Genomic DNA, 25,974 nt, shown 5'->3' with positions numbered 1-25,974 from the left:
GGTTGAACCCGAAGTTGTCGGAAAACTCTAAAGTTTACAAAGATGTGGAGCAGCTTATGTATTTGTTGTTCTCGAATGTGAGCGGAGGTGATTGATAATTCAAGTTCAAGGGAGGACACACTTGACAGGATACGTGCAAGGTAACCGCATACTGAATTACAAAGCCTTGCCCTTGGCACAACAAAAATCATGCTCACTGATTACGATTTCATTGAAGATCATGAATGTGACATGTACGGTCTCATCAGTGACAGTGAGGAAGAGACTAATGATGAAATCGAAGAAGAATTGTACCAGGAAATACATTATTCGGGGAGAATCAAATGCACTGAGAAGGACAGCAATGTTGATGACGCAACAGCTGGACACATAGATCGGCCTCTGAACAATGACAAAATTGTTGATAGAAGCAGCCTACCTAAGGCAAGTAAACGGGGTCAACTGCCAACCAAAACCAGCTCATTCCACCAATCAAATGTCAGACGTGACGAGAACTTGTCTAAATCTGACTCAGTATCTTCTGGTAAATCAAGAACAGAAAAGTTCAAGCAGTGTGCATCAGAAGAGAAGCAGCCTGAGATTATCATTTTGTCGAGTGATAGTGAATTAGAATGGGTTGTTCTGGATTCTGCCTCTCACAGTCGATGATGATGGACTGCAGACAAATCTAGTTGGTGCTGCAATTACCAGCAAAAGTGTACAAGATGATGCCAGTTCTGCTCATGAAGCATCGTCTGGTAGGCAGTGGAACATTGATCCTGCAGATGTTGTGAACAATGTTCAAAACTCTGAGGGCAGACGTAGAATTTCCTTTGAAACCAAGCGATACTACACTTCAAAGTCTTCCATCAGATGTTTCAATTGTGGTAATAATGGACATCTGTCACGGAACTGTTCCAGTCCCAGAAAAGTGACGGTGTGCTTTCTGTGTGCGGGGCAGGGTCACACAGAAAGGAAATGCCCAAAGCAAATCTGTGAAGGATGCAAGAAAACGGGACACCCGCTGAGGTACTGCCGTGAAAGATCATGGAAGACAGCCCATGCAGTTTGTAAAAGGTGCGAAGTTAAGGGCCACAACAGTGAGGAGTGTCCTGACATATGGCGCCAGTTCCACGCCACTACTGAACCGGGTATGATAAGAAGACTAACCACAAAGAAAAAGATGGGAAAAATATATTGTTACAACTGTGCCAAAATGGGACATCTAGGCCATGAATGTACCGGGCATAGAATGCACAAGTCTATTCCTGCAACCCCATTTATATGCAGATATGACAATTGGGATTACGTCGCAAAGATCTGGCGTAAAAATCAAGCCGCGAAGAATAATGATGAACGACAGAAACAAGGACACAAAAGAAAATATGAAGATTATAATGAACACACATCATATACAGATGAAAGAAATACTTATAAACCAGTAGACACTAAGAAGAAAAATAAACAACAGAAGTGGGAAGAGAAGAGAAAATATGGAGATCATCATGAACACATACCGTATTCACACGAAAAGAATACTTTTAAACCAGTGGACACGAAGAAGAAAAACAAACAACAGAAACAAGGACACAAAAGAAAATATGAAGATTATGAAGACACATTGTATACAGATGAAAGGGACACTTATAAACCAATGCACACAAAGAAGAAAAATAAACAACAGAAACAAGGACACAAAAGAAAATATGAAGATTATGAACACACATTGTATACAGATGAAAGGAACACTTATAAACCAATGCACACAAAGAAGAAAAATAAACAACAGAAATGGGGACAGAAAAGAAAATATGAAGATCACTATGAACACACATCGTATACACATGAAAGGAATACTTTTAAACCAATGCCAAAGAAAAGAAAAAAAGGAGATTCTAAATGGAATGGAAAAGTTGAGTATGGCAAAGACCACAATAGCTATATGTCAAAGAGAGGCTTTTTTAAAGGCAGAAAAAAATGAAGGATATGAATAACAAAAAGATTCCTGGGCTGATGCAGATCCAAAGACATCAATATGCTATACCATTTACCTCATAGTTCATGTGTCTTTACTTTTCTTTGTTTAACACCGATGATTGCCATCAGGCGTGGTGATAGCATGTTCCTGAAGGAGACAGCATAAATTTCACAAAGCCACGAGTAACTCCAAAAATTAACTTTGTATTACTATGCTTGATGTTACCTTGAGACTGTTAAACCATTGAATGGGTTGCTACAAAAATAAAATGATAATGTATTCTACAATATGAACTTGAGATTGTTTTGTAAATTTCAATAAAAAATGGAATTCAGTTTGTCAGTGCATTACCATCTCTGTGCACATTTCACATGAACCCAATCTGATTAAAATCAGATGTAGAATACGGTGATGTCTACTTACGAGTACGCTGTATTCTCTTGCTGTCGCCTCTCACTACAGCAAGAGAATACCGCATAGGCGTAAGTAGACATCGCCGTGCTCTACATGTGATTTTAATCAGATTGACATGAACCAAGACATGCCACTGATGTTTGCATTGTTTTGTGGAATAAATGTCACAGCTTGAAATTACAGGTAACAGAAGTCCCAGGACAACTAAACCTTGCCTTGGGAGGACTAATTTCTGGCAGTTGTTGTCCCAGTGGACTACCGCTTTCCTTACTCACATGTGTCATAGAATGAAACCACTATATACAGCTGCATAGTGTGTGTTTGCTCCAAGCTGGCTCACAGACTCTTTTCAAACAACAGTCTGTGATTGTGTGTGAACCTAGTGAAATTTGAACAATAATGATCAATTGATCATCAGCTTTAATTTCATGCTAAATTTTTGGGCATTCATAATGATAAACCGTGGAGGGTATGGACGAAAAAGTTTATTTTTGTCTCGTGTTTATCTGTTTTACACCTGTTGATTATCCTATACAAAAAAAAATTGAGTATATTATCATATAGTTGTATACAAATTTTAGACTTCGGAAGTGCTTTCATGCACTTTCATAATGATGTTGTCTGGCTGGCTTGATGAATGGATTAAAATTAAGCTACATGAAATATGATGTTAGTGTATGATATTAATTTCTTTGGATCATCTGGAATAATAATATTGTATAGTTTGAAATGTACGGATGAGGCAAATGGAGACTACCAGATGTCTTCTCAGGACTACCAATTTCTGAAAATGGCTGTCCCCTTTGACTATCATGTGAAGAGGTTAATTTTGAGTTCCGCAATGTGTCACAATAAGTTCCTGTTGGCTTGCACTGACTAACCCTTGAAATGGCACATTGAAGCTGTCACACAGAATGTCCTCTACTTGTGAAGCACACCAATTCATTGAGACTCCTAGTTTGTGCATACTTTGTTGTTTGTACTTTGCAGAGGTTATTAGAAAGGGTGATTGTCCATCGTTATCTGTCATCCTTCAGCAACAGACTTACTTTCAGTTTTACACCATGCAGGATAATAATAGGGAGGATATTAACTGTAGTGTATCTTCTCCTCTTTTTTTGTCACGCTGTATAATTGACCTCTATTTAAAAAGAAAATTGAGTATTTTTGGTATGGTTGTATATATTTCGGCTTGAATTATGCTTTCAGGTGCTGTCACTGTGTTTGTGACTGACTGACTGTAAATGAAACTAAATGAAAGAGGATGTTGGGGATGTATAATGAATTGTTATTTATAATAATAATAAATTACGCTATATCGGCCAGATTTTGCCTTCTAATAGTTGTGCAAAAAATGATGACCCTCCCTCAAAGGCATGCGTGAAATTTCATGACGTTTCAAAAATGGTTGAGCAAAACAGTCCATGTCCCATCCCCAAACAAACACTGGCCTCCCCCCCCCTGTAATCACTGCCCAGTCCCTTAGAGGGGGATTTCAAAATTATAGCAAGTCAGAAGGGGGCATTTGAACGCATTTGAGTTTGTTACCGGGGGGGGGGGGCATTTGAAAAATCAGAGAACTTATGTTTGACTCTTTCCCCCTCCCCTCCCCCGTGTTTTGAAGGCAGCCTAAAATGGTATTGGAGAAATAGGTAGACACATGATCTATTATTTGTATGTATAAACAGTTTTGCCAATTTTCAACGAGAAATTTACCATATCACCTCTTATTTTACTTATGTACCAATTACTCAAGCCAATACAATACCAGTGCATCCCGGTCATTGCATGGCGCCAGCTTTTCTGGCCTCAGGAAAAGTGCGCCACCAACGATTGTACGCTGCCAGTCACGTTAGGAAGAGATCACCGAATTGGCTATTTGCATGGACCAATGCATTAGCTCGTTTCGCTGAAATGTGTCAGCCCAGCCATCACAGTTACACGAAACTGAGCACTTCATTTCAAACCATCGCAATCATGTGTTCAGCACTCCCACTTCTGAAGGTCTCACACTTTTTGTATTCTAATGTTGGTTTTAGTCGATTTTCAATAAAACATTGAAGAGACACTGTCGCTCTCTACTGGAATCTTGCGATAACTGTACTACATTGCATCACAAAAACAGTCAAATTCACAGAGTAGTACCTTGTCTTTACTTTCGCTTTATTGTCGATCAAAGCACACAAGAACAATGTGTCCATCGATTGCATTACATGATTAGTGTAATTGACAACGAATGAACAGAGTGATCACGGCACGGCACTGAATCAAAATGTTGCAAAAGATCGTGAAGTGTAAATGTAAAGACAGGCATGCGGTTAATTGACATCACTTGATGTCGCATTGATTTTAGTTTCATGGTAATTACATTTAACTTTAGAGTGTTTTGACTTTCACGCGAAGCTTGTAAGTGCGTGCAGCGTCTCCCCACGCAATGTTATTTGTAATGCAATTGGTAATGGAAATGCCAATCCGGACTAAAATTCGTCAGCAATACTGCCTGACGACGCACGTGTATACACACACACACACACACACACACACACACACACACACACACACACACACACACACACACACACACACACACACACACACACACACACACACATAATATATATATATATATATATATATATATATATATATATATATATATATATATATATATATATATATATATATATATATATATATATATATATATATATATATATATATATATATATATATATATACTGGTTGCAAGCTTTACCGAGACATAATTGGTCCACCAACTGATTTTACCGTCAGTTGCTGCTTTGGTAAATAAGGTGACCTTTAGAAACAGCTATTGCAATTATTTTGATGATATGGTAGTGATGGCGACGACCGAAACGATGATGACGATGGTGGCGGTGATGATGATGATGACGACGAAGACGATGGTAGTGGTAATGACGGTGGTGGTTGATGATGATGATGATGATGATGATGATGATGATGATGATGATGACGACGATTGTGGTGATGAAGATGAGGTGAAACTGGCCGTTACTTTCGGTATGTTTCTGAGGAAAGTAGGATTCAAAACCTTCAACTGCTTTGCAAATACCTTTGCCATTATTTTGTACAGTGTGCTAAAATCCCGAGGGCTTTGCCAAATTAGGAGAAGTTGTCCCATTGTTTCTTCTAATTAAGAGTACTTCAAGATTCGCATAACCAAAGGGCGCGATCGTTGTCCTATTGGTGTCTCAGGCTGCTTTTCAATCGAATGTCATCTTTGGACAGCGCCACCTCATGATGACGATTTTCAAGTTACACCGGGTAACAAATACGAATGTTTCATATATGTGAACTCATGAGGTCAGACAAGCTCCTGTATTGACACACACGTATTGTCAACCGTACAATTGGACTGTGGCCAAGGTGTAAACGCGCAAACAAGCGTGAGGACAACAGATGTCGCTGCAAGAACGAATGTTGCTCCGGGTAGAATATTTCTTGCCTCAAAGAAAGTGACCGAAACTCTGGACAAGTCGGCAGCTACACTCAGTTTTGAGTGAAATTTACAAAGGAATCCGTTCCAGTTTCTTTCTTCAGATAATATCAAGAAGCTGGTCGTTTTTCAAGACCAATTACAGTGAAACAAAGAAGTCGGTGAGTGGTTTTTTTCAAGCGACACATGTTTACAAAGCTTAACAGTGACTGTACCAGACTCACTGCTCGTCAACTAGACAAACGAACTACGATTGTAGTAGGACAGTCACACAAAATCAGTTACTTCAACGTTCTGCACATCACGCCTTAATCGTGTGATCACCAAGATGTTCACAAAAAAGAAAACCAAAATGTTACTAAAATCTCTTTGACCAGTATACTAGTACTTGTATGTAATCGCTGCTCTTTGCTGCAATATAATTAACATTTCAAATTATTTCTGCAAACACCCTCTCTCTCTCTCTCTCTCTCTCTCTCTCTCTCTCTCTCTCTCTCTCTCTCTCATGCGAATACGTAAGGTGACTCCTCAGCGTTATAGCTTCACCTTCGTAAGCATTGCATCTATATTATACTCACAACTATTTGTAATCACACCTGAATATATATGGATTTACAAGTAACGTGTAGACGTCTCTAATTTCCTTAGATTTAACACAAGTTCATGTTGCTGCTTTGGCTCATCTATCGTGTGTTTGCGCCTATCTTTCAGACACTGTGCACTTTTTTGCTGTCTTACCACCAGTGCAGTCAATGTTTCTGTCAACGTTTACTGCGTTTATGTCACTCCAACACAACAGCACTCATTTTCACATTTGTCTGGTTGGTTCTTTTTTCCACAACCAGGTTGGCTATTTACTCGTTGCCCTGTGGGATCCGAAAGAAGCCACCAAATAAATCCGGCAAATCCAAAGCGCCAAGATGGCGACGGTCAACAAGTGTTGCTCCAATTGTTTTGGAGCTCTCATCTTCGGCGTTGGTTTTGTTTATTTCATTCTCTTGGTCGCATTGATGATCGTCTGTTTTACGCCGGCTACCACACCAAATGCAGCTCTGTGTGCTAGGGCCAAGTCGTTGTTTGATTTCGTTGACCTCTTCACAATGACATATGTAAGTATTGAAAAATGTATTTATGAACCATTTATATCCTCTACTCACCTCAACCCATCTCTTCCCATACAAGTAATGACCGTTTTCCTCCCCCCTCCTAATCATCATCATCATCATCATCATCATCATCATCATCATCATCATCATCTCTCCAATCTCAAATAAAATACAAAGTTATTAAAAATCATACCCGCTCGAGTTCAGTAAACAGCAGCTAGAGTAACAATGGAGTAGTTTAAAAGTCAACGTATGGACATTTTGATTGGTTCACGATGACGTAGCAGTCTGGGAAGAATCATACTGCTGAGATGAAATCGTCATATTTTGATAGAATTTGCTGGAAGAAAACCAGCAACAAATCACATTAATTATACGTGATTTTACATTAGTTGATATGCAGTAGCATGAAGAAACAGCCGTTTTTTAAAGATTGTTTCTTTTGCTTCATCGACAGATTATGCTTCTAGTTGCGACTGGATGCTTGGCTTTCGCGGCAGCGAAATCGGATTCAGAATCCCTCGTAAGTACGATATTCTAATGCTGGTATCTTCCTATTTTCAAAATGCATGGCGTTTCGCAAATTTAAAACTATTCAGACAAACACGATGAGAGAGAGAGAGAGAGAGAGAGAGAGAGAGAGAGAGAGAGAGAGAGAGAGAGAGAGATGGGGCAATAGACATCAACTGAGAAAGGCTGAAATAAAAGTATATTGGTCGAACCGAAAATGACTTATTTTCTTAGTCTGTATGTCGTAAGTTACTCGATGATGAATGTTCATGTGGAGTTATTCTTGTTTATGAATTTTAGGTTGCTTCACTCATGGTTTTGTCCGTTTTGGCGGTTTTGATGTCTAACATGGTCATAGTTCAGAAATGTGTCACTTTGGCCACGCTCACTAACTTCAACGCCACTGGTACTAGCGGTCTATCCACAGTGTACAGTCAGGCACTGTCAAACATTGATGACGTCCAGAGCTTGACGGTAACTATGCGACAACGTATTACTAGTTACAGATGTATTTTTTAAATATCTATTTCTGTTTAAGTGCGTCACTCTCGTCTCTCGTTGTCAGAAATTCACTTATGCCAAATAGAAAAGAGACGGCAGGGCTAACATAAATTTTAGTTGACAGCAGATTGATGAATCTTGAGGACGTGATGATTCTGGACGTAAGACCGTGTATATAGTGTTTTGTTGTCGTTAGAATTGATGAATTCTCGTTGAGTTACCACAGTCTAACTACATGTAATATACCACATCTACCCAAATTTATTCACATGCAGACTTACAATGACTTACAAACTTGTTGTGCTGCAAATCAAAAATATATTTTGGCGGATAACTTTCACTTGTGAACATGATTCAAGTTCGGATAGCTGGAGTTCATAACCATCTGTTGCTTTCAAGTGGCATGTGCATATGCCGCTATTTAATTCGAGTGTGAAAACTTCAACATTGGATTTTATCAAATTTATTTAATTTCACTTAACATGCTTTTCTTCGTCCATTTTACGTCATTTTGCATATTGTGTTTGATCTTACAGAGTCCCATTCTCGTCGATACGCTAGGTTTGCTCTGTGCTCTGGCTGGATTCTCGTTTGCCTTGATTTGTTCCATCCTTGCCTGCTGCGGAGTCTGCTGCCGACCGAAGTCAAATTCTTCGGTTAGTATTGCGCATGCCTGGCAAATGAGTTCATTCATGCTCAATGATGGGGATATTATCGTAATCCAATTCAAAAATAATAAAATGATACTTGGGTTTTATGAAATGTTGTAAAAGATGACCGGAATCTTGTTTGTAATTTGCGTCATATTTTCTTGTGCCTAGTTATTATTAAGTCACTCAAAACTCCGTTACGCTGTAACGTTTGATCTGTTTTCCAATAAGTTGTCCTTTATGCGACACTTGTCGATACAACCTGTATATGGGCAATGTTAAGGTTGGTGACTGAAGATTCGTCCTGACTAGAATTCATGTATCAACAGCAATATTTTAATATGCATTTTAGATAGATTAGATTAACACTTGTCGTCCAACTGTCAATGGTTTACATTTCTGTTTGATTCATTACTGAGTTATTATTTTTATCCATCATTTATTTTGAGTTATTTACGTCTGGTTTTCTTTTTCCTCTTTTATTTTAGGGCTATACCTATTAAACTGCAGACCTCGTTAGGCAACGAAATATCATGTATTTGGTTACATTCCCGACATGAGAACGCTGATCACGGATGTACACCAAGTTGTGCGGAGAGACGTGATTACCGTAAATGGAGATGTAAACGGACCAAGCAGGCCTTCATGAAACTCACTGTTCACACAATATACACACACCCATCGCTTTGTGAAATGTTTACAATAGACATACCAACAGACGCAAACACACGAACTATAGTCAAAAGATACGCCTTCACCGTCACTCATGTTGAATGATCCGGGCAACCATTGTTCTCAATTCTGTTTGTCCAGAACTCATACTTTCTATTATTAGACTTGTCCTTTGATAAAAAATTAAGGTAGCATCAAAGGGAGAACGAATTTCACCTGTTGTGTTGTTTTCTGTTTGAATTTTTTGTTCACACTTTTAATGGTAAAGCTGAACCATTTACATAACTTTCGATGACAAATTTATTTAAATTTTACACTATCAATAGAAGACTGTGTAAAACTAGACTTTGTCAGTGAACTTTTGTAGGTTAAGTTGTATGACGTCATTTGTAAGTGCTCATGAAATAAAGTATTTTTTCAGTGCAAAATATTGATGGGCTTTTTGTTATGTTTATGTTTAATTTCTCATATTAGCTGATCAGCTTAGACTACGCTCTTGCCTATTTCTATCCATTCAGTTTGTGTGAAAAGGGATAATTCGCGACACGAATGTCGCCAATATTACTGTGTTTAACTGGCAGTGTGAAACGCTGTGACTATACCGATGAGAGCGGGAGATTTATAGATGGGGTTTGCAACATTTCTTTCACACATTTTGCCACCATAACTCTTCCTGCATCATTAGTGTGTTCCATGTCATTTTTCTCATTTTCAAATTGTCTCCTGATTGGTTATAATTAGCAAGCTTGACAGCCATTTATTGACTAATCATATTAATTTCTTAACTCAACTCCACACATCACACAGAAGTCTGACATACTGCAAATTTTGCTGTAGTTTTCGTTCCATACAAAATTAGTCCTAACATACACGTTTCTCATGGAAAACGAGAGAGAGAGAGAGAGAGAGAGAGAGAGAGAGAGAGAGAGAGAGAGAGAGAGAGAGAGAGAGAGAGAGAGAGAGAGAAAAATGTTAAAACGTTCAAGTCGGGTTTGAAGATGTCAATTCGTCAGTAAAACGTCCCTCCAAATTGCACACAACGGGAACAAAAGATTCTATCGCCATTGTACTTATTTGTAGTAAGTCATGTTCACCTCGTTGACCTTTTTACGTGATTTCTGTAATAAAACAGTGCTCATCTCCCTTGTGCTTCCCATTGTCTATTTCTTTGTATGTTTGTTACCAAGGTGACATTCTGAAATTCAGCAGTTTCAACGGAATCGAAAACCTAAACTTACACGCGATGAGAATGCGACATCGAATCGACGTCGACAGAATTGTTCTGTTGACCAAATACCTTTGAAGGGAACACAATAACAGGCGATGCGCAATTGTCAAGTGATGAATGGTCAACTGTCCAAAGCTGATGTCAACGGAGCCAGAATGACATTAAGGGTCCGTAAGGGCCACACAAGACAAAGGCGCCGTACAGGAGGTGATGGGAAAACCTATACAACTTTTCCTAGATACATCCTAAGTGTTGTCCTGTTGTCATGGTCATACATCCAAAACAAGCCGTCGCGGAGGAGCTGTGTGCATAATGTAGCAGCCCCAGACATCAATGACGGACTGTTTAGAGGTGACATATACACAGTGCAATCTACATGACGTAAGTTTTCTTTGTCAGCGATACGCTGAGCTCAGAGCCGAATCTTGCCACTGTCGCTTTTACATGAACTTGTAAGTTTTTACACTTTTTTGCACGTGTTTTACTTAAATATTTAGAAGATAGAAAAGTATTGGAGTAATGTGATTTTGATCTGAAAATGACATGTCAAGTCGTAATTGCTGTACACGTATTTCTCGCAACGGATAACTTTACAAGTTTCGCACGGTAGCAAAACATGTACGCTGCGCCATGTGAATCATGGCCTTACCAAAAGTGCAGCAATGCCCTTTATAGGAAACCTCGTTTGCACTAACATAATTAATATCTTTTTTTCTAGAAATGGTGTACGTTTCCACCGAAGACGTGCGATTTCTTACTTTTGAAAAAGACTGATTTTAACAAGTTTTCATCGGAACCACATCGCAAACAGAGACAGAGAAAATAAAAAGTTGCAACATAAATAAGTCCACGCAGGAACAAGATGGCGCCAGTTAATCCGACATGTTCCAAACTTTGCGGTTTCATCATCTTCGCCTTCGGGATAGTGTACTTTCTCTTGTTGATGTGCATGGCTATCTACTGCTACGTGCCAATACCTGGTCTGGACACGAGTCAAACTATTATCTGTATCTCAACAGTGTCTGTCAATGACTTCATCGATACTGTTACTGTTGTGTTTGTGAGTATATACCTCATATATGCACAGATATACAAGTACAAAATTCTCACTCACATAGCAAGGATGGTTTTACATAGAGAGAGAGAGAGAGAGAGAGAGAGAGAGAGAGAGAGAGAGAGAGAGAGAGAGAGAGAGAGAGAGAGAGATTGCGTATATGTATATACATGTATATCTGTGTGTAGACATTGTGATTACGTTTGCGTGTATAGTGCATATATGTATACACATATTATGTAAGTGTGCGTATAATTTATTGATATTTTATATTATATACATATATTTTAATATATTTGTGTCTGTGTGTCTGTCTGTATTTATGTGTCCATACATACATACACACGGACAGACAGTCAGACATACAGGCAGTCAGTCAGTCAGACAGACAGACAATCATACATACAGACAGTTAGACATGGACAGACAAACACATTTACACGCAACTGCGCAGGTCTACAGGATGAATTATATTTTGTGTGTTTTCGACGAGTTTCATGATTGGAGACTTGAATTAAATTGTGCTGTCAGCATTCCTGAACAACAAACAGCTTGCCTTTGCCGAAATATTGTCATTGATTGGGTGACGAATAAATCCTATGTGGAGTATTATACTGAAGACTCATTTCGTCTCTAACAGGTATTCCTACTAGTGGCGACAGGACTGCTTGCCATTGCTGCATCGAAACTGGAGTCCCATTCGGTTGTAAGTCGACAGTATCACTTTTCTGTCATAAATAACAGTTCCCCCCTGTCATACGTAACAGTTCCCCCAGAAAAAACAGAATGAACTCCATTACTTGTTTGTCAATTTCTTTATCATCCACCCGGGAATTTATTGCGACCGCGTTTATTTGTTTTATTTTTCTATCTACTTTAATAGGTAATGTATTTTTTATGGTATGTTTTTCTCGTTGGTGTTGATGAGAAAATTTGAACAGATTGTTTCAGCTATTTCTAAGTTGTAGCACAGACAATTTTGTCAATGGTCGTAGTGTATAAGTCTGAGGTAGCTAAGTGCATAAGCGGTGAGCGCCCGCACGCGGCTGAGTATTTCAGACGACTTCTTTCTTTTACCGATATAGTGTGTTTCTTGGTGTGCTGCATGATGGTAATCATCCGCAAAATGTTTTGGCATTGACATCGTAATTTCAATTTCTCAACGCTTCATCGTAAACCGTGTAGCTGACTTGTTTCATGGCTTGGCTATTTCTCCATACCTGGTTTGCTGCATTTAGGGAGAGACTGAGGAATGTCCAGAAATGATACCGGTTTGAAATCGAACAAAAAAATTCTGCCGCCATGCACCTCCGTTGTCTTCTCAAGAAAACGCAACGACTGACAATTGTGGATTTTGCCCAGACGAGAATGACCAACTTTTGTGGCATGTTTTGTATTACAGGTTGTCTCGTTGATGATTTCGTCAACATTCACTCTCTTCATGTCCAGTGTTTTCGTGATTGAAAAGACACTATCTGTATTGACACTGGTTTTAAAGTCTCCATTAACTTCTTCTAACTCCTATGGTAATAATGTCCAACAAACAAAAGTTACGGTACGTATGATATAAACGTAGACTTATTTCCCTGTATGTATGTATGTATGTATGTATGTATGTATGTATGTATGTATGTATGTATGTATGTATGTATGTATGTATGTATGTATGTATGTATGTATGTATGTATGTATGTATGTGTGTGTTTATGTATGTGTTTATGTATGTACGTATGTATGTATGTATGTATGTATGTATGTATGTATGTATGTATGTATGTATGTATGTATGTATGTATGTATGTATGTATGTATGTATGTATGTGTGTATGTATGTGTGTATGTATGTATGTATGTATGTATGTATGTATGTATGTATGTATGTATGTATGTATGTATGTATGTATGTGTGTGTGTGTGTGTGTGTGTATGTATGTATGTATGTATGTATGTATGTATGTATGTATGTATGTATGTATGTATGTATGTATGTATGTATGTATGTATGTGTGTGTTTATGTATGTGTTATGTATGTATGTATGTATGTATGTATGTATGTATGTATGTATGTATGTATGTATGTATGTATGTATGTATGTATGTATGTATGTATGTATGTATGTATGTACAACGTACGTATGTTCAGTCAGGCAATTGCTAACATTGAATGACGATTCAAGGGGAAATTCAGCATGTAATCTTTATCATCGCTCTTTTTCATAATTTCAGGATCCCTTGGTGATTGACGGACTGTACCTTCTTTGTGCTGCTGGTGGATTCTTTGCGAGTCTTGTGTGCTGCTTTCTGTCTTGCAAGGGTGTTTGCAGCGGTGCTAAAGTCAGCCCGGCCAATTCCTAAGGTATACACCCAAACAAATGTGTTAATACGACTTTGTCTGTCTGTCTGTCTGTCTGTCACTCTCTCTCTCTCTCACTCTCTCTCTCATATTAAAAAAATTAAAAATTTGAACTTATTTTTATATCACACTTTTATTGCTACAAATGTGATGTAAATCCTATATTTACAAGCAAGCAATAAAATATTATTATTATAATTATATTAAGTTTAATTCACATTTTCTCTTATCTGTCCCAACTTTCAGGATCTGTGAATTATAACATCCTGAAGAAAATTACACCATTGCTTTGGGATAATGATATGCAAGCGATAATTAGAATGCAGATACTGAAGTCACAAAGTCAGCAAAATGATTTCTCAAACCAGATTTGCAATGGAACAAACTTCCTAACGTTGAGAACGGTACAACTGAAATGCCATTGCGCAGAAGCACATGTTGATTAAAGGAAGTCTTGACAGCAATTGTTAAACAAAGTGAATTCTGGGAACTTAGGAAAACAAGCATTGGTTGCCTATAGGCTAGTGAGCCTTGTACATAATTTGCATATCGATGAAATTTACAAATGTATTATATTTCCTTTTTACAGTATTTAGCATAGTACACATTGATAAAGAGCGGATAACAGGGTAAAAACTGAAGCTAATTGTGTTAAACTACGTTAACCAGATAGAGCAAGACACATTTATGATAAGTACAAACTTGCCAAAACACTGCGAGTATGTCATTTAAACAAGAATGATACATGAGTCGCTAATAGTTTTGGCCCTTTTGCCATTTTACCCACAATACATTGTAACATCCCTTAACTGCAGAGGCAGTGTAAATAAAAAAAATAAACAGATATTCCAGTGAATGATCCCTATATAGAACAAACTTTTAACTTGTGATGCTGTCTTGATCTTGTAAACTGTAATGTGTTTTGGCGATTATCATAGATGAATTTCTATGAGGCACGCACACGACGTACTTGAAGTTGGTGTCTACACTCGAAGGGTAGTGTATTGTTCCATCAGAAAGAGATCCTATATATACTGTATCTGAGTTCACATAAGAAATAAAGCTTATCTGCAAATAACTTGTTCTGTTTAAAGTAGTGTCTTTTTATTTTATCGAACACTTTGGAAGCGCTGGATATGTGTACGATTCCTTGTACAAGAAGAACAGGTTCAATTGAAATAACGAAATTTGTTTGTGTAGTGTTCAGTGATGGTAACTCAACTTTAAATGGATCACTGATCAATCGTGTCAATGAAAACAGAAGTAGGTTCATATTGTGTACTTGAGCAGTGGTGATCTTCGGAGGTTTATTACATTCGATGAATCACAGTCTCTCCATTTAACTGGAGGGACTGTGTGCTAATGATGCATCTCATGCCAAAATTACGAGTTTCTATTTTCCTTTTCTAACTTTCGTATTGCATCCAAACATTTGTCTTGAATTTGCATTCCGCTGTTCTACATTCCGCTTCATGACGGTCAACTCTGTATGTCTGAGCGTTACGCGACTGGTGTGACTTCTGCATTCGTCAAGTATCAACCTTCAAGACAAGTGTTGAATCGTAAAGTAGAATTTCAAACAACAAAATAAAAAAATAGAAAATCGTTATGTTAAATTATAAAACAGAAGTTTGGTGTTGTCGAATTGTAAAATTGAAAGTAGAATGGTAAATATAAATTCGAGAGAGATGTTAAATCTTAAATTAAAGTGTATAACAGCAAAATAGACTATTGTTATTTTGGCATGGATTTGACACAATGTGCATGGATACACTTTACCTTCGCGTAAGAGGGTGTCCTAGTAATGCTATCAAGTCGTCTCCTCACTCTAACAAGTACTAGTACCTGCTTTTGGACGAGCGCCACCAACGAGACATATATTTCTCTGACTTTCCAGTTCGGAAGCGAAGTCATTTGTATGGTAAAATTCTCTTTGTGACATTTGTACACTTACTGTTTTATCATTACCACCGCTTAATATCGTCATTTCTTATCTGAAGTTTGCTGTAAGAAGAGGGACTTGGATTTCCCGTGATTCATTTTGTATGCTTCACACCGATACATCAATTCTGTGAGTGGTATACATTTGTTGCATAAAAAGCATCGATCACAGGTATTCAGTCCTGTATGGATATTCAACCCCAACCACTTGGGTCAGAGTTGGCGGAGACCCATACACAACCAAGTCTTTCAGTCTACAATAGAAGGTTTTCCTCTCAGAAATACCTGTCTAGATCAGAATTGGGGATAGTTCGCATCAAAGATGTCAATGTTCCATCTCCAGGCTTCATTCTATTTACCTGATTGGCAACGACATTCGAGAACTCTCGGCACTTTTATGTAGATTTTATTTGATACGTCCGGATTTTCCCACCCCTTGTGGCAATTAACCTTGTGACTTAACGTAGGCCATTCTGAATAGACGCATAGCAATTTGAAACCCCAGTGGTGGTAAACTAGGAGAGCATGCGCACTAGTTCTTCCGTACACCTATGAGGCGACAATTTCCTCAAATATCAAATGTACCAAACAGTTACTTTCATTGGCAATCCTATAAAACGGATATTATATTATTTTTCTTTTGCTTTGAGCACATTATCTTTATAGTCAAGAAGAGTTACTTCGCCAGTATTACGAATGTATGAGATGACCGCCCATGCTATCAGATGGGTTCAATTGTGATACTGATATAAACTCTTGTTCGACCACACTTCCACCTCAGCAGAATCTAGTATGATCGTTGGCGAACGAGTTCACAGTGTGACGATCCTTAATTCACCTCAACACAACAGTATTTCTGAGAAATATAGGGTTCAGGGCCTGTATCAAGCGTTCCATTCATCACGAGTTTTAGAGGGCAGGCTGTATGCCAACTTGGTGGTCAAAATGACAGTGACCTGTGGTGACCTCATAGAGGGAGAAGGGGATCACGTGCTTTGGACATCCTGATGGTCTATATAACAGGATAATAGGGTTATGGTTAGGGTTAGACTTATTCACTCCCTCTATATATTGAGACAAGGAGAGGAAGTGAATAAGTCTAACCCTAACCCTAACTTAAGCCTAACCCATAACCCTAACCCTAACTTAAGCCTAAGCCTAACCCTAACCGTAACTTAAGCCTAACCCTAACCCTAACAATCGGAATACATATCAACAAACAAACAAACAAATAAATAAATAACTGCTCTTTATTGACAAATATTAACAAAATAGCTTTTCGCTGTTATTTTATTAAAAATAAATAAATAAACAAAGACAAACACATACACACAAACAAACAAACACAGACACAAATAAACATTCGAGCCCCCCTGCTTCATCATAACACAATCTCTGAATTCTTCATTAGGTTTTTTAACTGCTTTCATGAGCGTAAATATTTTGCTTTTCTCGCATTATGAAGATAAAACAATGACGTGATACTGGTAAAATGCAACAATATGCACAACATGGCATGAAGAAATGACACTACACAACTTTACATGAGAATTTACAGGACTAGTAAAAAAATTGTATTTCTGGCAGGCCTCCGTCATACTGATCATATCGTGGTGCTAAATTCTTCGGACTTCACGAAAACGAATAGTGAAAAGAACACTTACAACGATCTCATGAAATGTTAGACCCAGTAAAAGCTATGAAGTGAAGATTGTCAAGAAACTTCGTCAATTTTTCGGAAAGTACATCGACATAAGTTAATTTGTCATGTCAATTTAAATTCACAAATATACTACGTCAAAGCTTTAATTGCAAATGTTGAATTCGGGTGCACCAATGATAAATGCGAGAAGCAGTTAGAAAAAAGTACTGAAATTAATTCCCTCCTCCATGAAAGTTTACAATTAACGACAAACCTTTATTCGGTGAGCAGTGCGCGTAGTCGAACAGGTGCAGGGGCCTGTACTGTAAACTGTTTAGTCTATCGACTTTCGTAAATTGGAAGTTGAAACGGATATAACTTGCGTCAAGGTTTCACAGTAAATAACTCAATGGAAAGCATACATGCCGTCTACTGCTCTGGATATTCGCTGAAACGTCTTAGTTTCCAGGTAGCCAAACGTTTTGCGTCATTGCTTATACTTTTCAAACCAATGGCTTGCCTGAATCCATGCAGGTACTCAGACCGACCAATGAAAGGGAGCGTATTATTTGTAACTGGAGACGCCTCTATCAGTCATTTGATCTGGCGTAACCATGGTTATACGAACTACCACTTGTGTCGCAGTCAAAATTTCAACACCAAAGCTAAGACACGGTTAGTGCGTAGTTAAGCTGCAAAGCTTGCGATTTGACAGTAAAAGCGCGCGGAAGATCGTCCCGTTCCTGTGAACAAATTTTAAGAACAGTAAGTATGCTACAAGCGACTTTTATTTTCGGGATTATATATCTTAGAAAGCCTACTACATTTACAATGACTGCCTATCAGGTGTTATGAGCGGCATTTCTGGAGCATGCTGTCCTTCGATGTCCATCAAGATTTCCAGTTGGCTAGAGCAGCACTCAGGAGAATTCTTTCAAAAACTAGAATTATGTTGTTATTTTCTTAAGGTGACAAACTCTGTAACTTCTGATAATAATTTTTCCGTTTTTCCACCAAAAACACGCTGATTTTCTTTTCTTCCTCCTTAAGTATGTTGAATCGCAATGTAGGAATGCCAATACAATGCACTTTCTGCAATATGCAACGTCATCGTTCACGAATGAATTCTACCCCGGTACAATTCACTTGCTAGCAATAATATGAACATTGTAGATAGATAGATAGATAGATAGATGGATGGATGGATGGATGGATAGATGGCTACATGGATGAATAGACACCTACACGCATACATACATACATACATACATACATACATACATACATACATACATACATACATACATACATACATACATACATACATACATACATACATACATACATACATACATACACACTTACACACACACACACATACATACACACACGCATACATACATACACATACATACATACATATACATACTACATACATACATACATACATACACACACATACACACACACACACATACATACATACATACATACATACATACATACATACATACATACATACATACATACATACATACATACATACATACATACATACATACAACATACATACATACATACACACATACAAGTATGCCATTATCGTTTCATGAAATCGACAAATGACGAACAGCTTGAGACTACAACATTGCATCACTCGTTTGATCGTGTTTTAAACTGTAGTCATGTACTAATACATTCAGTGTTTGACATTCTTTCTCACAATTTGTTTGTTTATTTCAGTGGTTGAGGAAATTACAAATTTTGCCCTTGACTATCTAACCCAATAAAGTAAAATACTGGCAAATTTACGAGGCAAGACATCGTAAAATGTCCCAAACTGTGAATTCACGTATTTTTTCTCACCAGATTAGCTGTTTTCGTGGACAAAACGCAGGATGCAGACTAAGATAAACTCTTGCTGTTCGGCATGCTTTGGTTTCTTCACCTTTGTTTCCGGTTTGATATACCTCTTATTGACCTTGGCCTTGCTGGTTTATTGCTACGTATATGTCGAGGATGAACTTGCTGCCGTCTGCAGAGGCGATGTCTCCCTCCCAACCTTCATAACAATCACTGATATGGTTCAAGTGAGTTATCATTTTCATTGTCATTTTGTGAATGCTTGCTCATCTCAAGTTTTCGCCATATTGTATTAAGACAATCTGCATGATTTAGTGAACCGCTGAAGGCCTTTGCTTTTTTGATGTATGTGTTTGTTTTCATTAATTTTTGTTGTTTGTTTGTTTGTTTGTTTTTGTTGTTTGTTTGTTTGTTTGTTTGGGGTTATTTTTCCGTTTTTGTTTTATTTTGCGTTTTGAAGTACTTAAAACTAGCTATTTTATCGGGATACTAAAAATTGATTTTTATAACTTGAACTCGTAAATGGCAAAAGTAAATTAAGACATGGCGTAACGTGACAGATAAGGATTTAAATGAAAAAAGTGGAGATACAGAATCGTCAAAATGGATTTTTACAGTCTTGCCTTAACTGCTTGGCCTAGTCAGACCTATGCGGACACATCAGTATAATCTCGGACAGCTGTGTCTAGGATATAGAGCGGGGATTACAACCATGGCCAGTGAGGGCGTCAAGGTGAAAAATACTATGACATCACACACCCAAACACGATTAGACGTTTCCATAATCGTCAAATATGTTCCGGATGAGAGAATCATTTTACATGACACATTCAGGCCTTTCTGCATAATATGGTTAAAATTAACTTCACCACAAACTGAAATGGCGTTTTCTCATTCTTACCGTAGTGAAAAACAGTTTCTCTCGAATCAAACGAGGGGACAGAAACGCAAATATTCTGACAAAATATCGGACATGTGTAGTTTCGTTTCGTACGGACACTGTTACTTTTGCTGAGTCATCGATCTGATGGCTTTAACATCGATACACCGATAACCGATACCTCTATGGACAAAAGTTTGAACTCATTGTGTCACGGAATCAAGCACCGTGACGTTGCCGGTGGTAACTTGTCAGTATTGATTTCAATAAAATTTACCAATAAACCCTGTTATCATTGAATGGCAATGTAGCTACGTTGTTGGTGAAAATAAAAAATAAAAAGTGGTGTTTAAATCAATGTTATTTTCTGAGAACATTGCCAAAGGTGCGTGATTACGAAACAAGCTATTTGGCATACTGCCAACTATCACTGACAAACACCAGTGTACGGCGTGCACTTTGATGACAAGTTAGTTTTCTGCTTTGAGTTGTGAATAAAAAACTTTGCAGCACAAACAGCTACTATTTGAAAACATTGACAACGCTATCTGTAATCAGAGGGGAACCTGCTTGCCATAAAGCGCTTGGTGAAGCAATCGAAACAAACAACAGCAACTTTTTTAAGGAAAGTAAGATTTATTCGGAAATTGTATATTGTGACTTTGATAGTAGATATGTCTACCATCAACATTAAAAATCATGTCTACATAACTGTGAATAAGTAAAGCAAACGAAAAATATACAAGGAATGATTTGAAATCAAAATGACAAATCACAACGTGCAATTAATGGAAATCTATGGAAAGCTAGTTGGAGCACAGCCAACATACGGACTGCTGTTATTCAAGTTCACAACACCAGCTTTCTCCCTCTTTAATTCAGCTGAGGCAGAACACTTCTATAGTAAAAAATTTCGATAAATGAACGTCTTTGTAACCATATTTCTATTCCCTATGTTTAATACGCCATTTTGGAGTTGGATAAATCTAGGGGTCAACAAGACTGAAAGATACGTCGCTCGAGGACGTTCCCAAGTTTGAACGCTTCCTTCCTTTTACTCGGGGGGGGGGGGGGAGGGGGGGGGGGGCGGAAGCGAGCGCCATCGAGCGACGGATCTTCCAGTCTGGGGGCTACTAAAATCTCGTTTACAAACCAATAAACATGTTCAATTTCAACAAATCAGACCAGTGACTAGTCATTAGTTCGAAACCCAAAGTATCAACGGAATTTTAGCAATATTATTCTTTTAACAAGATTTTTACCCAATGGTTTTGCTGTAGTTTCCGCTGGTTTTCAATTTAGTAGCTCAAGGGAATATATCACCAGAAATTTAGAAGATTTTCGTTTCAGTAGATTCAGCCGATTGACACGGATGAGAAAAAGTTAACAATAACAGGAATATCGATAGCACGTGAGAATTGTCGTCTGCACGTAGTTTCATGTTCATGGCCGTTCACAAGCCACATTTTATTTTTTTCTCAAAACAGATAGCTTTGTTGCTGACAAGTGGGTGCCTAGGAATGGTGGCGTCCAAGGCTCAGACGGATACCATTGTAAGTCTATGCTGAAGTTCAAATAATCAGTCCATAGTCAGTTTACAAGCACACGGTACCTGTGAATGTCGCGCCATGCTGCGATGAAAGAGAAAACATACTGTGAATATGAAATTACTTCGATGCTCGGTTAGTAAGGTAGTATGCACCTCGAAATGGAAAGACTCAAATTTTTGCTCAAATATTCCTTCAGGAATATTTCAATCATTCTCTTTCATAATCAAGAATTACAATCGGGGTCACCGTGCAAATTTTGGTCCTAGAGAAACAAATAACCCAAATATCGATATCTAAAATTCAGTATGGCCGCCATCCCTGTGTTGAGTCTATTCAGAAAAAATAAAATTTTCGATTTTTGAAAAACTAAGCCTGTAAAAAGTTTTTTTTTACACCGAGAGCTTTAAAATGACCCACACAAGTGGTAGATTGGAAAAGAATTGTAAAGGTTTGAGAGTCCGAATATCTGTCCATCTGTCCCCGAGGCGCGTACTAGCTTATTAACAATCGCAGATCACAATACATGTACTTGAAGCCCAAATGGCTGCAACTCATGTTCCAGTATATCTTTGTTGTGTTCGTTAGGAACCGTTGTCCTGCTCCTAAAATCATGTTGAAATAAACCGTGTTCAGCTTGTCAACACCACTTGTCTGTGATTTTCAATGTTATTGTCAGTTCAGGTAGAATGCGCCACAGAGACAGATATTCTGACTCTAAAACTTTTACAATTCCTTTCTGATCTACCACTTGTGGAGGCTCACTTTAAAGCTCTTGGTAAAACAAAAAATCCACAGTCTTAGTTTTTCGAAAGTAGAACATTTTATTTTTACACATAGAGATGACTTAGGGATGACGGCCATTTTGAATTTCAAATATCGGTAAATCTAGGGCACTTTGTTTCTCCAGTACCAAACTTTGCACGATTTGTGGTCGCCCCGTACCCGATTTTTTTCTTGATTTTGGAAAAAGAATGGTTGACAGATTGCTTGCGGAAAGAGGCACGTACTAACTTATTCTTGCTCAAAACAGAATTCGTTAGTTAACAGTGACCTGCTATTTTACAAAACTTATGCGTTCAGTTGACAAAGCTAATGCTTTGTATTATGACAGATTTGGTAAAGTAGGAGAAATTTCCCTTTCTTATTGAACAAAAATTTTGAACATATCACTTAGAGTTGCAGCTGCTGTCCCTTTGAACTCGAATACTTTCAACTTCATTGTTGAACATTTACAAAGAACGCATACACAACGTGATCGGAGAGACATATTTGAATTCATTTGCAAGATATTACAACTTAGTGGTGTCGACTCAAAACTATATCATCGGGAAAGATTTACGGCAATGTCAATTAATTTCGCCACCTTTCCCTACCCTTATTTTAAACATTTTGTTCCGTCTCACAGATTGAAGGATATCTGGTGTTGTCGTCTATCGCTTTCTTTATGTCGACAATATCCATGGTGCAGTCGGCCATCTTCGTTTACAGTTCCACCGGCGGTAACTGGGCGGATATTCTCGATGCTTATGGAGAGGTTGCAGGTGAATTGAGCGAAGGACAAGCGGTAAGTTTATCTTTTTTATTCGAAAGTTCATCCTTTTGAGTTACATAATTTATTTGACATTTTTGATGACATCGCAAGATGCTAATGTTCTGCCAAAGATCATTAAAAAAGTCAGGATCTTCAAGTCTCCAAATGTGCGACCTTCTTGCTGTATATAATGCACAATTCGGGGCAGATGACGATAAATAATAATTAGCATAAAATTTCAATACCAAACGATGCTCAATAATATAATTTGCATAAATTAACACTAATCTGCCCCGTATCTTGCACTAACAGTCTTGCTGTAAACATTGTATTTCTCCAACAACAATTTGGCTGGAGCAAGTCAAATTAGCAACGAAATGAAAATCTTGCAGTGTATAATCTGGAAAACAGTACCCTGTAATTTGACCTGCTCCGAGGCAACTTCCATAGCCTGTCACACCTTTTTGTCTCATGCGTCTCGAAACTAAAATACTTAAACTTTTGCTCAAATTTTCCGTAAAGGACCTTTAAAACATACCACTGAGAAATCGAGAATAAATATTAGGGGTCGCCGTGCAAAATTTGGTCCTTGAGAAACAAATTACCGAATAATTCCAGACACTCAGTGACTTGAAATTCAAAATGGCCGCCAACAATGTGTTAACACTATGGGTGAAAAACTTAAAAGTTTGATTTTCAGCATGTTTCAAGAAGTCAAAAAACCCTAACAACATTTCTTATCAAACAAAATTCATGAAAAAAACCCCCGAAAGAGCGACTTTGTCCCTTTAAAGTTACCGGGTAAATTGAAACGTTGGGGGTAAGGTTAGACTTGATATGGATCCCCTCTTTAACACCTGGTCTGTGTGCAAAAATATGCATTACGACGTTCAGTCTTTAAAATGTATATCATATTTTTTCTCCCTCCTAAGAGTATTTCGTTTGCTGACGTCATTTTCCTGACAACCAATGTCCTGGGATTCTTCTTCACGATGCTGTCATCGTTGGTGGCGTGCAAAGCTGTGTGTTGTCGTACTAAAGTGGGTGTGGTAAGTTGACAAAATGTTACTCAAATCACGGTCCCTCACAGGGACGTGCTCAAATCAGTTTCGAAAAGTCATTTCTAAAACAGTTGGTTTGGTTTCTGGGTGGTTGATAAACATATCGACGCAAATTTTAAGGCGTTTTATCTTTTTTTACTGAAATCTAAAAGCTGTTAGTCCAGATTCTAGCATGCGTTTGGCGTTCTGGTAATAGAGTTCTAGATTCGAGGAGTCTGAACGTAAGTCTAGATTCTGAACTGCAAAGCAGAGGAGGAAATAACTGCCTCTGCACCTGTCCGGACAGGTGAAATTTTACGGTTATGCCTGGCGTCTGCCCGATAGACAGGCGAAAATAATAATCGATTTTTGATTTGTGAGATCAGAGGCAACGTATGCGGGATATGCATTATACAAGACAGATAAATCAGGTTCAGCAAGTAGTATTTTTGTTCGGACGAGCAACTTTTCAAAGTTACTTACCCGGATGTATGGCTGATAATACCATACAGTGCTACCACAGTCCCTCTAGGGTCTGTGACTGCTATAATTCACGGCTTCTCTATCTTTCTATCTTTCAGGTACGTCAGTCAGGCAGCGTGGCGATTGCGGTTTATTAACGGTTATATACACCCGCAGCCTATTCACTTTTCTTTTGTGGAGATATCATCGAAAGTACCTGGAATATAGAAAATTCCTTTCACCCGTTCCAGCCACGATTGCTGTTGCAATGGCGCCATCAGCGTTAGAGTGAGAATGAGATGACCTACTGCTACAGATTTTATGTCGAGTACATACAAACACAACATTTTCTACACTACTCTTACTACAGATTTGCCGTGTTACCCCTGTAAGAAACTGAATTCTGACAATCTATTATGACATTTTATTCTCGAATGCTTTAAACAAGACTTTGTCATTTACATTGCTCCGAATTGAAATTGAAATTTGAAAGATTATTCTTGCATCGTAAGGGTTTACTTTCATGTTTATCAAAGTTTTGTGTGAAGAAAGTACTTTTCAGCTGGTTTATTTGTATTGATGGCAACTCCAATCGTGTTGTTCATTATATGCATCTGAGCTGGCAGAAATATCCAGATTTGCAAGCCGTAATCTCACTTTAAAAGATTACCAAATACAGTATTACCCGTATATATCCAGCGCTGTTGCGTTATCCGTTTATATTTTATTTTGACTGTACGTTGCATTTTTTTGGTTTGAAATAAAAGATGAATGAATTGTATTACAAAACAGTTGTTGCGTCCCTGTCATATACAGCTATTTTCTCTCCCCCCTCCCTCCGTTTTGTTTAAATGAAATTTTAGGTAGTGGGATAGGTAGCACAAATCCAGGTTGAGGGGGGGGGGGGTGGGGCGTCAAACGATTATTGCTTAGGGGCAATTTTTGCTTTGCACGTAGAACTATGAACAAGCAATTATGCTAATATATTTCCATGGTAATGTAACCATGGCAATAGATTGAAAACCAATCAGGTTGCAGATTTTAACAATGGTAGCAGCGTTCTGCACCAATCGCAGCACGTGTTACATGTCGTGTCCTAGACAGTCCTTGTGCAACCAGGTAAATACAGCATTGGGCCAGG

General features: G+C 38.1%; 4 protein-coding genes across 5 annotated transcripts; all 4 read left to right on the top strand.

The window, feature by feature from the left end:
* The first annotated feature begins 189 nt into the window (after window positions 1-189).
* Window positions 190-2,291, top strand: LOC139118148 (zinc finger CCHC domain-containing protein 7-like). The gene is made up of 2 exons (XM_070681442.1): window positions 190-423; window positions 611-2,291. Exons 1-2 carry the CDS (start codon window positions 190-192, stop codon window positions 1,958-1,960), a joined length of 1,584 nt encoding a protein of 527 aa, XP_070537543.1. The 3' UTR covers window positions 1,961-2,291.
* A 3,408-nt stretch (window positions 2,292-5,699) lies between these two features.
* On the top strand, window positions 5,700-10,431 carry LOC139119248 (uncharacterized). Its single transcript, XM_070682946.1, has 6 exons — window positions 5,700-6,010; window positions 6,695-6,958; window positions 7,413-7,478; window positions 7,766-7,939; window positions 8,503-8,622; window positions 9,105-10,431. Exons 2-6 carry the CDS (start codon window positions 6,770-6,772, stop codon window positions 9,117-9,119), a joined length of 564 nt encoding a protein of 187 aa, XP_070539047.1. The 5' UTR covers window positions 5,700-6,010; window positions 6,695-6,769; the 3' UTR covers window positions 9,120-10,431.
* Window positions 10,432-10,715: 284 nt separating this feature from the next.
* On the top strand, window positions 10,716-15,002 carry LOC139119247 (uncharacterized). Of its 2 annotated transcripts, none has more exons than XM_070682945.1 (6): window positions 10,716-10,897; window positions 11,235-11,576; window positions 12,211-12,276; window positions 12,973-13,125; window positions 13,798-13,927; window positions 14,171-15,002. In XM_070682945.1, the coding sequence occupies exons 2-5, from the start codon at window positions 11,379-11,381 to the stop codon at window positions 13,924-13,926; spliced, it is 546 nt and encodes a 181-aa protein (XP_070539046.1). In that variant the 5' UTR covers window positions 10,716-10,897; window positions 11,235-11,378; the 3' UTR covers window position 13,927; window positions 14,171-15,002. The 2 variants fall into 2 exon arrangements, with proteins under 2 accessions (XP_070539046.1, XP_070539045.1); XM_070682944.1 differs by having other exon boundaries at window positions 10,822-10,968.
* A 3,115-nt stretch (window positions 15,003-18,117) lies between these two features.
* LOC139119246 (uncharacterized) lies at window positions 18,118-25,624 on the top strand. Its single transcript, XM_070682943.1, has 6 exons — window positions 18,118-18,272; window positions 19,377-19,597; window positions 21,738-21,803; window positions 23,206-23,364; window positions 24,264-24,380; window positions 24,953-25,624. Exons 2-6 carry the CDS (start codon window positions 19,406-19,408, stop codon window positions 24,989-24,991), a joined length of 573 nt encoding a protein of 190 aa, XP_070539044.1. The 5' UTR covers window positions 18,118-18,272; window positions 19,377-19,405; the 3' UTR covers window positions 24,992-25,624.
* The last annotated feature ends 350 nt before the right edge of the window (window positions 25,625-25,974 follow it).

The sequence above is a fragment of the Ptychodera flava genome, chromosome 19 (genome assembly GCF_041260155.1).
Source record: "Ptychodera flava strain L36383 chromosome 19, AS_Pfla_20210202, whole genome shotgun sequence".
Classification (NCBI taxonomy): Eukaryota; Metazoa; Hemichordata; class Enteropneusta; family Ptychoderidae; genus Ptychodera; species Ptychodera flava.
This window is presented reverse-complemented; position numbering and strand designations above follow the sequence as displayed.